The 12,233-nt window shown below is 43.7% G+C and overlaps 1 protein-coding gene across 8 annotated transcripts in view; it reads right to left on the bottom strand.

Moving 5' to 3' along the window:
- Positions 1–1,109: 1,109 nt before the first annotated feature.
- Positions 1,110–12,233, bottom strand: part of COLQ (collagen like tail subunit of asymmetric acetylcholinesterase) — a 48,320-nt gene continuing 37,196 nt past the window's right edge. For 3 of the 8 annotated variants that reach the window (XM_083825381.1, XM_083825382.1, XM_083825383.1), the window contains one exon: positions 11,011–11,684. In XM_083825381.1, the coding sequence (XP_083681507.1) occupies positions 11,272–11,684 (413 nt within the window). In that variant the 3' untranslated portion in view covers positions 11,011–11,271. The other 5 variants (XM_083825385.1, XM_083825386.1, XR_014580200.1 and 2 more) reach the window with 4 other exon arrangements.

Raw genomic sequence — 12,233 nt, 5'->3', positions numbered from 1 at the left:
AGAGATGGAACTGAGCAAGGTCACCTTGCCTTCAAATCCTGTACTTCACCACGCACTGTTCTTGCAGGATGTTGAGCACTTTGAAGACTTACAGATGCTATCTTTCCAGTCCTGCCACCACTGAGAAAGGAACCCATGCAGCATGTTGCAGAGCTGAACTCCAAGTTATACCTCTAGGGATGCGATAGACCAGTTTACCAAGCATAAACAAGTAACACTGCTAGGCAATTAACTTCTTATGATGTCAGTTTGGCAAGCACAGAAGGTTCTTCTTGCTTTTGATGATTGTAAAGGACATACAACTAACTTCTGGCCTTCAAATTCAGAATTGGGAAAGAGGTGGGTGGGTTTTGTTTGATTTGTTTGGTTCATTGATTGTGGGGGAGTATGTTTGTTATTTTCCTTTAATGGCTGAGGTTATAAACAACCGATCTGCATACTGATCTCGGTCCATGTGACTCTCAGATAAACAGCACCCTTGCTCTTTATACTTGATGTGAACTGCTTTATTTTCTTAAACTGCACTGGTCTGAAGTTTTTGCATCCCTTTCCTTTAGAAATGCTTTCGGCTGTTTCCTTCGATGTCCAACAGTTGCATATTCTCAGGGATTTTACTTAGCCATGGCAAAATAAGAGTAATCACAGCCTTACCCTAGGGGAGTAAGAGTGTTTTTGTGAAATTAGTATGGCAGGGTATAGAACTCTGTATAGCATATGACATGGACAAAGTCTATCCAGTGCATGTCCTTGCTGAGACATGGTAAATCCCAAAGCAATCTGATCAAAGTGCTATCTAGTGCTGAATAATGGCTGTCAGCAGATTTTAATAGAGATCACACACACATCTTTGTAACGTAGTGCTATTGGCATTAGAGCAGAGCTCCCAAATAATTTCAGCAGAGTTCTGCGTAGCAATGTGAGGCTTCTATTTATTTTATTTATTTTGTATTTCTTTGTAAAACAAACGATGTTCTGGAGCCCCCTCTGCTATTTTAAGACACCATACTCAGTTGCATAGTGAAGTTCTGTGACATTACAATGGTAGAGTATGACCTGGACACTCAAGTGCTTTAGTGTTCAGGAGTCATTGAAACATCCTGTCTTGATGCTGTCGTAATATGGGTCTCCCTTCAACAATGCACTTACAGTTAAGGGCCATATACCTTCATTTACGAACTTTTTATAAAGCATCATCATGATTTAGGTTACAGTTGTTTGCTTTAAAAATGTTTCGTAGTTTGCATATTGTCACTTGCTTGGCTGGCCATATAAAAAGTGTGCCCAAAATGTGCTCCAGTTGTTTGCAGTGTGCTTTGACAAAGGGCCATAGACCACTATAGAAACCAGTGTTATTGACATGCATATGCTGGACCCTCTAACCCTTTCTTTTTGTTATCAATTCAGCTTTCATGAAACGCTTTAGAGGACCCTGAAATGCCTTTAAGACATCAGAAAAAGATCATTAGCACATTCCTATCTAGCTGTCTTTCCCTCTTTCCACCTGTTCCCCACCCTTTCCTTTCCTTCTGTTCATCAGTTTCTTTGATGCCAGATGTGTTGCTGTCCAGCTGAAGAACCTCTATAAAAGTGTGAAGCAGGAGGTTTTGTAAGTCATAAAAATACAAGCTTTGAAAAGCAGATCTGAATTCAGTGGCAGGCAACCAAACACAGTCAGGTGGAGAATGTGCTGCTTTGTCTTCGAAGCTTTGCTCTTGTTTGACACATTCTGCCAGGAAAACCATACCACTTTTAATTTCACTGATGAGATTTAAATCGGGACACTTCAGAATTGGTAGTTCTAATTCTTACAAATGAACACACTTTATATTTTAAATGGGCTTACTTCTCTTGCATGCGTAGTATTGAAAACAAAAAGAAGGGAGGAGGGATGTCTGAAAACTGAATTCATGCCTTTTTGCTACCTTGTGTAGCCCCTTGGTGAACAAACCCTGCAAACTCTGATGTTCTGCATTCTCCAAATAATAGAAAATCACCCATGAGCAGAGGTAGTATCAGAGCACACTCACTGGCTCAGAGTAAGGTCATAAAGCTACTCACAGTTCACACAAGGATTTCAGCACTTGCTTTGAAGTTAGAGCATAGGCAGATGTTTCACTTAAACACAGTCTGTTGCACTGGCATCTGTTTCCTCAAAATGTGGCCCTTGACTGGCATTTTTAAATATCCCTTTCTTGGTATAGTATTCCACCCACCTCCAGTACTACCCCCATGTGCTAACGAGCTTTTCTTTTTTTTAATTAAAAAAAAAAAAGTGTTAAACAGAAATCAGGAAAGAAGGAGGTTTCATGTTTGTTTACTTTATTTTTGCGGCATTCAGGGGTCCAAAATTTATTCTTTGATTCCTTTATTTAATGTTACCTTGACAGTTTGTGATATTTGTCTACTTGAAACTGAACAAGTAAATTGCATTCCAGGATATGGTGACTAAACTGAAAACCAAAGCAGCTTGCTTCTGTGGTTTCCATTCCTATTTTCTTTCACTTTTCAATCCAGTTTTGGGCATTCATTTTATTAATGTCAAGCTGAGCTTACAGTTAGCCTTACTTAGATGAATACATTGTAAGAAGAAGAGAAGGTATATTGCATCACCCTTTAAATTTAATTGTAAGGGCTTTTTCATGCCCCCAAACTCACCTCCTCCAGTGTAAGCATTGCACAAATCATGCTGTCGTAAGCAGCTCAGTGTTGAAGTACTTTGGAGTTTCCAGTCTGCATCATTTCTCAGATCACACAGCATCTGTCTGTTTTTTCTTTCAGAGTATTGTTAAGACCTTTGACAGACTTTTATATTATTTCATGATAATAAACTTATTTTAAATAAGCATGTTTTAAAATCTTATTTTCTCCTTGCATGGATTTTGGTTTTTTATTACAACAGAGGGCCTAAAGTGCTCTTCAGGACTGCATCTGTTCTAGGTACTGTGTGAACAGTCAAAAACAGTATGTTTCTGGTTCATAGAAACTACCTGTATGTATCTTTGTATGAAGAATGTTAACACATGGAGCCTGTTTTGATTACAAGAATAAAAGTTGCATCTGCAATAAAGTTGTGGTTCCTTGGCCAATGCAAATAGCTGAAGGCTGTAGTTACAAAAGCCAGCCTGGCACTGTCAGAAGAATTCATATTTAATAATTACATGTACTATATGTCCTTCTGCCTACACTCCAGTCTCTTCAGGAGTATCTGAAGTCTTTGAAAGCTCCATGGTCATCTTGAGAAGCTGTTGAAGACCGATGCCAGAGCTTCAGTGAGGGCTCTGGCAGGAGCCCCACACTCCGCATCTCTCCACATGTCTCACTTGTTGGTGCTGAGCTGGTGGGTAGCTGACATCGTGGCGAGGGTGAAGGAGTTTAGACGGCAGTGCAGGCTCAACCCGACACCAAATTAGCGAAAAAGGCTTTTCCAAGTTTTGTCGTGTTCTTGCAGTCCCCTAACCTTCACCTTCTACCAGCCTCTGTTACTTTGCGGCTGTTCTTGTTGCAAGGTTCAGTAATATTTCTTTAGGATCTTTTTGCTATTTACCCACTGCTGGAGCAGGGAGTCACCATTAATGTCAGAGTTCTGCCTGCAGCGGGAGGAGCTGCAGGTAGTGTCCGTCTCCTTCCAGAGCTGGCAGTCTGGAAACTGCTGCTTCCCTGCCAGGGCCCCCAACAGACCCCGGTACCACCCAGCAGCCTGTGAGCATGAACTTCACTGCTTTCATGTGGCCTCTGCAAGTTCCTGCAGCTATGCCACAAAGAGGCTGGGTCACTTTTCTCAAAACCAAGCAGGCCTGAGACTTAAAAACCCCGTTTGCATCAATTTGTCCTTATACCAAGGCTCCTGCTCCAGCTATGGCTTTCCTCCTAAATAATCTCCAATTAATTTAGCATCTGTTTCCAGTGCTGGTGTTGTCAGCTCATCTGTAGTCTCCAGAGACCAGACGTGCCTCGCATAGTTTCCTATAGGTCACGGTTTTCCACTCGCTTTCTTGCCTGGCAGCTGGTACCCGGCCTCCTTCCCGCGGGCGCGAGGAAGGCCCGTGCCGTGCTGCCTGTGCCGGTTGGCACCACTCACGTCCCCGCGGCCTGACACTTGAGCCGTGCGCTCAGGTGTTCAGCGCTGGCTGGCACACCACGTCCTGCACATCATCCTGCACGTCAGGTGGCAGGCACGTTTCCCAAAAGCCACAACAAAATGCTTTGTGTACATGACGGGGTGTCGTGGCCGTCTGTAAATCCTGCCCTGTGCCCATCACGGTGCCAGCGAGGGGCAGGCACTTGGCCTTAAGGAGTTGTCCCCTTCCCAGGGGAACTCTGAGCTTCCCGATCGCCTGCTGACTCCTGCAGGGACATTTCACTGTTGATTTTCTTCAACCCAATTCAATAAATGTCCTGCCCAGTGTTATAAGGATTCGTATTCTCTCACCTTTAATTTACACCACGGTGTCGGGGCTAGTTTTGCCCAGACAAAGTAATTAAATATTAATTTACAATTTCTTCAGCCTCTATTATCATCAAGCAATCAAGTCATTTTCTTATATTCCCTGAGCAACTGCTGAGTTTGGAGTTGTTCTCAGGACGGGGATCGTTCCTCTGTCCACGTTCGTATTCCTTTGTGCACAGAGCATCTCAAAAGGAGCGCTGCTTTCAGCTATGAGAAGAGTCAAGCTTTCTGATACAGACACTTAGAAACATGCCCAAGCAGGATGTTCCTGCACGAACACAGTTTTCAAAAATAACCATTTGTTCGGAGGAAACGTGGCTGCGGTGTCCTTCCAGTGCCGCACGCCAGCACAGGCCTGCGTTAAAGGGCTTTTGCTGGGGGCTTCAAAGTTTGGTGAAACCAAGAGCATGTCTGGAGACCTGCCATGGTTTATATCCCTAAATAAATGTCATACAGAGCTGATCATCACCATAAATCAGAGGTGTCAGGCGTCTGTCCTTCAGCCTCAGCGCCCACGTCCAGTTGAGCCGTAGGCAGTGGGAATTCCTTCCACTCCGAAATGCCGAAGCCACACATCGGCCCCTTTATATGACAGAAATTATGAAGCCTCCAGCCCTCACGTATCGATGTGCTAAGCAAAACAGACCGCCCCGCTGTGAAACCTGGCCACGGATGTGCCAGGCAAGGACTAAAACCCGAGCCACTTTGTGTCACCCACGCTGGCACTGCAGAAACCCCGCCGCTGATAAATTGCTGACAGCCTCTTGCCACCTGGGACGGGCTGACCTTTTCCGTGGGGATCTGTGTGCTTTACTCCACCAAGCCTTCAGCCTGGCTCTAAAACGGGATGGGTTTGTGAATGGGGGGAGGCTTTGCCTCTTTTCTCTGTGCCCAGGGCCCCTCGGCCTCTCTGGGCTGCCGCCCCACAGCTGGGTGCTCAGGGGTTCTGATTCAACATGGTACGGTTGCAAAATGCGGGGTATTTTAACATTTACCCAAAGTTTCTTCTCTGTGGCACTCACCGCATGGCACCTTCTTCCTTTAGTGCCTCAGAAGTCTGATGAGGCCGCAACAGGCTGCTGGGCCACAGAGTTAGGCAAAGCAATTGGCCTGTCATGAGGCAGGGCCAGCCACCACAGCTGGGCTTGCTGCTGACTGCTCCTTATGCTAGGTTTCTCCGGCAGGGCGACCAGACACCTTTAGTTCGTCCAGGCAGCTTAAAGCAGAGCCTGCTCGTCCCCAGGCAGCAACAGGTACAGCTCCCTGGCTTTATTTAGCCGCTGTAATCCCACAGCATTTCACACCAGATGTTGTCCTGCTCAGAAAGCCCCGGCACCGACCTTGGGTTCACCCCAGAGGTCCCAGGCCGCTGCTCTGTCGTTACTGCTGGGGTTTGAAACTGCTCTCTGGGCAAGCAGCAGTGAATATCAACTCGCCACTGTGGCCACAGGGTGGTTTATATCCTTTATCCAAACACACTGGGGTATCGCTGCTTAAATCCGTCTTTTTATTGTATTTCACAATCAACTTCCCTATGCTTTTTGGCCCATAATATACACAGCTCTCATCCCCTGAACTATTCCGTTTCTTACCCCCAAATTGGTCACCCTTCCCTTTAAACTCAGAAACAGCTCAAAATCCAAGCAGTCCTCGGCGTTAGCTTTCCAGGCACACCCCGGCCCTCAGAGCAGTAGCACCAGGTAGGTGTGGGAGCTGCCAGCTAAGCCGAGGGAAGTTTACAAAAGAAATACTATTGCCATAAAGCGCCAGGGCTGGCGGGTTCCCCTACATGGTTGTTCCCTCCTTGCTCCACCACACATTTGACACTTTCTGTGCCTCCAACAAAGGGGGAACACAGAGGGCTCCTCACTCAGTACTGGGTGGGAAGGCTATGGCAACAGACATCTCTTTAAACCCCATTTTCTTGAGAAGAAGAAGGTTGTGTTTGCCCACGGCACACTGCCTGACATGCACACATCCAAACGGGATCCTCCATCAGACACACAGGAAGCTGTCAGGGAGAATTAAGGGCACTGGAAGGATGGGGCTGTAACTCCGTGCTTTTCCAGCTCCAAGATTTGGGTTTCAGGAGAGAGGGAAGCAGGCACTAATGCGATTTCCAGCAGGACTATGCTCCTCTAATGCAATTTGGCCCAGCTCCCCTTCTGGCTGCAGCCTTTGCTCTGCCGGGCTGGTGCAGGTCTGTCCCCACCACGTGCCCCCCATGCCCCATGCAGCACACCCAAAGGAGGGCTTTGCTCCTTTTTCCCCTTTAGGTGAGGTCTGGCAGATCTCAGAAGCTGCACAAGCCCAATTGGAAGCTAATACTGCTCTTTTTCCTCCCCAGCATCTTAAACTGGGCAATTATATTAAAAAAATACAGTTGCAAAACACAAGAGGAAATAAGTGAAAGTAAGGAAATGCCAGAATTAAGGTGGCATGATTTATTGACATGAGCTGTTAATACATGCAGTAGGTAACTACATATATTTAATCACATACTAAATGCAAGCTGGCTTTTTAGTATACATTTAATACAGGGCACAATGCAAGCTCGTACTCTTTCTGTATTCACCTACAGCTCCATACTAATGATTAGAAAACCTTCCCACAGGCATTTGCTGCTACAAAAGGCCAAGGAACTGAAATACCTCAATTAACTTTTGAACTATGTTTGGCGTAACGCATTAAGAAACTCAGACAAGGAGGGAAGATAACTCAGAGCAGACCAGGCACCGTCCAGCTGAAGAATCCCAAGTAACAATAAAGCAGGTACATCTGAAAAAGGAGGAAAGTTTTTTTTACAGTCTTTTATGTCACAGATACTTAACACCTTCCCAGATGTGTTTTTTAATGTTCTATCATCTGAGGGGAACAAGGCATTATTTGTAGTAAGAACCTTGTTCCACGTCCTTTAATTCTTTTGCCTAATATCTTCTATTCCTTTTTTTTTGTTAAGATGCTGAACTGTTTGTGCTGTATTCATAAAGTCCATTTAAAATCCACACTTTATAAATGTTTTCTGATGCACACCTTCCTGGACACGTGAAACACATGACAATCCTACATAAGTTATCGCAACTCCTTTTTATGTTTCCTGCCCTTGATGTGCTCTGCTTTACAACCTCTTTTGCAGGTAGGAGCTTTTAAAAACAGCAGGACTTAAAGCTGGACTTAAAATTTCTCCAGGATTCCAGCCCTTTGGGTGCTGGAAGTAGAGATAAACTCCTTGGAGAAGGTGACAGATCCCACCGGGATGGTGTGGTGCTGCTGAAACCCATGGCTTGCAGCAGGGCAGGAGACTAAAAGGCAGCTCTTCTGGTGCATGAACTTCCAGAGCTTATGCCATGTTCCTTGCCCCATTGGTTCCTTGGCCTTTTATTAAGACCTCTGATTAAATTTTAAAAAGCCACAAGAAGTGTTGTGAACTAGCGAACTGGGCTACAAATGTTGGTGGCTCAGCTTCACAGCAGCACAAGCAGCCCAGGTAAGCAATAGCCACAGAGTACACTAATTTTGTTTATTTTTCATTTAATTGATGATTTCCAGTATCACGTTGGACATGCAGAGTTACAATCTCCTGTACAGGTGGTAAAAGTTGTACGTATTTCTGGGTTACTTTAATGCGTTGTCATCACAAAGTAACATCCACCTTTATTTAACCTTTACAGAAGTAACTGTGTAAGTGCAGCTGTCATTGTTACAAACGACTCACGCATTTCAAACATTCAAGTGCAGCATTTAAGGTAAAGCAGAGAAGAGAGGCCTGTATGAAAATAACACCTTGATTTGAGGCTCTTAGTCCTGAATTCCACACATCTCTGCACCATTTCTTCTGTTATGAACTCTTTTGCACATAACGTATTTAATATGTAAAAGTTACTCTTTAATGCTTGCTAATAAATAAGTATATAATTACCCTGACTCCTATCAGAGCTGACAGAGTTGACCGAACCTGTGAAAAACAAATATATATGTACATTATACAGCATGAATGAGCACCCACAAACACTCTAGGCCAGGATTTGTTTCACAGAGATACAAAAGTGAGGAGGCACACTGGGGTACTCCAGACACGATGGCAGGAACCGAGAGCGGTCGAGGGGGGTCGGCACACAGGGAGAGAGGATGGGGCACAGCTGGCACAGAAGGACGAAGGTCAGCTGGACAAGGGGAGGAGAATGACAAGATCTTCCAGCACAGAAACCAGAGTGAAGGCCACACATACGTGGCTGTGTTGAGGTTTCAGGAGGGCAACCAGCACTGCCCCAGTCCCTTCGGGCTCACGCAGATCACAGCCGGCTCGGCGAAGGTGAAAAAAGGAAATAGGCTCGTCCTGTGTCACCCTTTGTTTGGCCACTCCGGCCTTTGTGGTCTGCAGGTTCAGACCCTGTGAGACAGCTCGCCTTTCTGTGGATGCGTGCAGACAGACGCAGCCCAATTTCTTTGCCTGGAGGTTTTTTGCCCCATCTGCTGATCTTTAAAGCACTTAACTGAAAGACCCCTGCTCTTCAATCCACAAAGGCGTGCAGCTAACCTTAATGCCGCTGAAGTCATCATCACTCACGTAGATACAACACTTAGGAAGTTCACATTGTAATAAAAGAGAAAGTCTCTATAAACACCGTGTCCAAGATACACTTTGTGTTTATGCGGAGAAGGTTGAAAAACAAAAACCCTGAAGAACTTAGGCTGAACAGTGCTAAGTCGAGGTAATGTTGTCTTGTTACATGATATTCCTGGTTAGTGACATTCAGTTTCCAGTAGCATTTGTGATAGAGCAAGTTCTCACACACAGCCACCCAAAAGTCTTACTGGCAAACACTGTTTGACATTTCTCTATTAAGACAGGATGCAGTGGTCCTATTTTTTCCCGATCTGACTTAAAACAAAAACAAACAAAAAAAAAAAAGACAAACTTCTCAAAATGGCCATCAGCAGCATGACATCTGTTTGTTTTTCACACAGAGGTGGGTTTTTTTCTTCTTCTTTTTTTTTTTTTTTCTCCTTGTTCCAGTCCTTCCTGGATAGATGATAGCGTAGCACCTAGCACCCCGTGACATGTGGGATGCTGCCCACCTCTGCTCCCCTCATGTGAAGTATCGGCACTGTGTAGAGTCAATGTAGCAGTAAGAAGTGCATCGCAGTTTTCCGTAAGACCTAAAATAAAAGAGAACATCTCAGTTCCAATACACACCATAGCTCACATTACATGGTTTCTGGATGCAGCTCTGTCGGAATCAAGAACATCAGAAAATGCCAAGTGAAGTGACATATGGCAACCAAAATAAGAGGATAATTTCTAGCAGTGCTCTGCTGTGCTCCCCCTTGTCAGCAAAATAAGAGCCCAGGAGAAACGATGAGTGAAGTTTTAATTCCCCATAATGTCAATTAAAAATAAAAATACAAAAGACATCACTGTACAGAGATAGGTGCAGTAGGCCTTGGCACTCACCCACAAGAACTGTGTAACCAAATATCTGAGGATCTGAGTTAAGTGTTTTTCTAGTTACTTCCATTAGTTCCAGCAGGCATGACTGTGCCTGCGTTTCCTTTAATTTATTTTTCATGCACTTGAAATAATGATAGTGACAGATGCCCACCTTCAAATTAAAAAGAGGTCTTTACAAAGGGCCCTTGCAAAATAAGGGAAAATAGTTGTGTTTTTTTTTTTTTTTCTACTGACTTATACTGAGCTGCAATGATTCTACCAACTGAAGACCTGACCAGAGGTGTTGATTAAAAAAATAATAATAATAAAACAAAATAATTTTTCAGAGTTTTTATTGCTACCATAAGTCCAGGTGAATAACCCACCCATCAGATAATTCACAAGCTGTAGAACAGGTCCTTAAAAATGCGTCCTTGGATAACCCACATTCTCAGAAAAACGACAAAAAAAAATCTGAAGTGAATGTGTGTGAAATATGAGGAGGAATTTGAGAGCTGGAAAGAGTAGAAAATGGGAAAATCAGTTGCAGCAGAGCTCTTGGAGAAGAGGGTGCTGTGGGGCGAAACTCCCACTGCAGTGCCAAGCTCACTTACTCGTCCCACTTTCCTGATGAGTCACGGCTTTTTCTTTGATTTAGCAGATAATCTGCAGGCTGCACACACAAAGATAAAGGATCTCAGTTGCTCTTCACAACTTGATTATACACGGAAAATAGAATTTATAAAAATTTCTCAAGCTTCTGCGGGACTCTGTTTTTGGCAGCAAACTTAAGACTCTTAAGATGGAATAGCTTTCATGGGAGAGTAGCTTCACGCTGTCTGCAGATGGGAGCTCTTTAAAATGTTTCAGGCTGTCAGGTTTGCTAGTCTCAGTTCTAGTAATCTCTTACACCAGGAGTGCTCCAACAATTGCAGTGGAAGGATTAGCACAGCACTTGACTTACAAAGATGTCCTGTGGGTTCTTACTCCTGTCAATTAGCACATTATTCTTCCATGAATGATGAGGGCTCTGCACATAATTTCATTTGCAAATTAAATGTTTCCTGTTATCCAGTAACAATACCTGACAGTTAAATAGGAGGCGAAATGCTGACCAGAGGAAGCTGTTTAAACAAAGGCAGAGAAGGCAAGTCAACAATAAGCAGATGTTTGAAATGAAGGACATTGCTAAGCAGATGTATGTCTTTGCAACTGCTGCAAAGTCAACGAATGTTCTGGTCTTTGGAAAGGCTGATAAATGAATGGTAGATTCTGAAGCTAGCCCTAGAGCACTCACTAAAAGTCCAGGATTTTGTCTGGAGGCCGTGGTTTGTTGTTTTGTTTTCTTTTTTTTCTCCCCTTCAGTGCAATCATCTCTTCATCATGGTCTATCCTACTCTAGGCACGTTATGGGTATTAATGCAATGAGAATGTCACCAAGAGAGGAAATCTTTACTAGCAATGGGTAAACATATGCCCACATGATCATGCACTTTGTACAGTAGGAAACATGTGAGACTGAGAAATGAGATTCAGACCTTAAAATCAATAATGTGCAGAAATAATCAGATAAGGTCTTTCTCCACCACTTTCTCTCCACCACTGTCCCACTGGAACAAGGTTTATGTGGGTAGTCCTTTTCTCTTTTAATGTTGAAGGTGAAGCAAAAATAACAAACCAAAGTGCAGAGCATTCGTACATACCCAGGGAGATACGTTTTACATGTCAAATATCCAAAATCCTTCCCATCACAGTCTTCAACACCCTCATGTCTGTAGCCATCTCCACAGTAAGCACGGCGACATCCTAGTGAAAAATTGTGAAAGAAGTACCTTAATAAAACTTAATATATAAAGTATCTTGGAGAGAGAGGCAAGTGGAACTAGATTTTTAAGGGTAAAGCATAAACCAAGGCATTTTGTGGAGCGCTTGACCAAAATGTAGGCTGTGGTAATCTGTGGGCTGTATTTTAACAATTGGACTTTGCTTTTGATGTCTTCAACTTCCTGAGTATAAATTGGGAACAAATTCATTTAGCTAAAATCCCTTTGATATCTCCTCAGAGACACTATTAAGCAATAGATTAAAGGGACATTCAAAAACAGGGAGTTTATACAATTTAAAGTGGGTCATTTACAAATGGAAATGATTAATTGATTGCAATGAAGACCTGTTTGTTAGAGATTCATGCTTCTAAAAACAACAAGCCTATTTACAATCAAATCCACTTACCATTGGTTGACCTCTTTTGATACAGTCGCAAGATCATAAGGATGACAATTGGTCATATTCAAGTAATTTGTGGCACTAAGGGACGTGGTTTAGTGGTGGGACTCAGCAGGTCAGGTTAATGGT

The sequence above is a fragment of the Anser anser genome (genome assembly GCF_964211835.1).
Source record: "Anser anser genome assembly, chromosome: 2".
Lineage (NCBI taxonomy): Eukaryota > Metazoa > Chordata > Aves > Anseriformes > Anatidae > Anser > Anser anser.
This window is presented reverse-complemented; position numbering and strand designations above follow the sequence as displayed.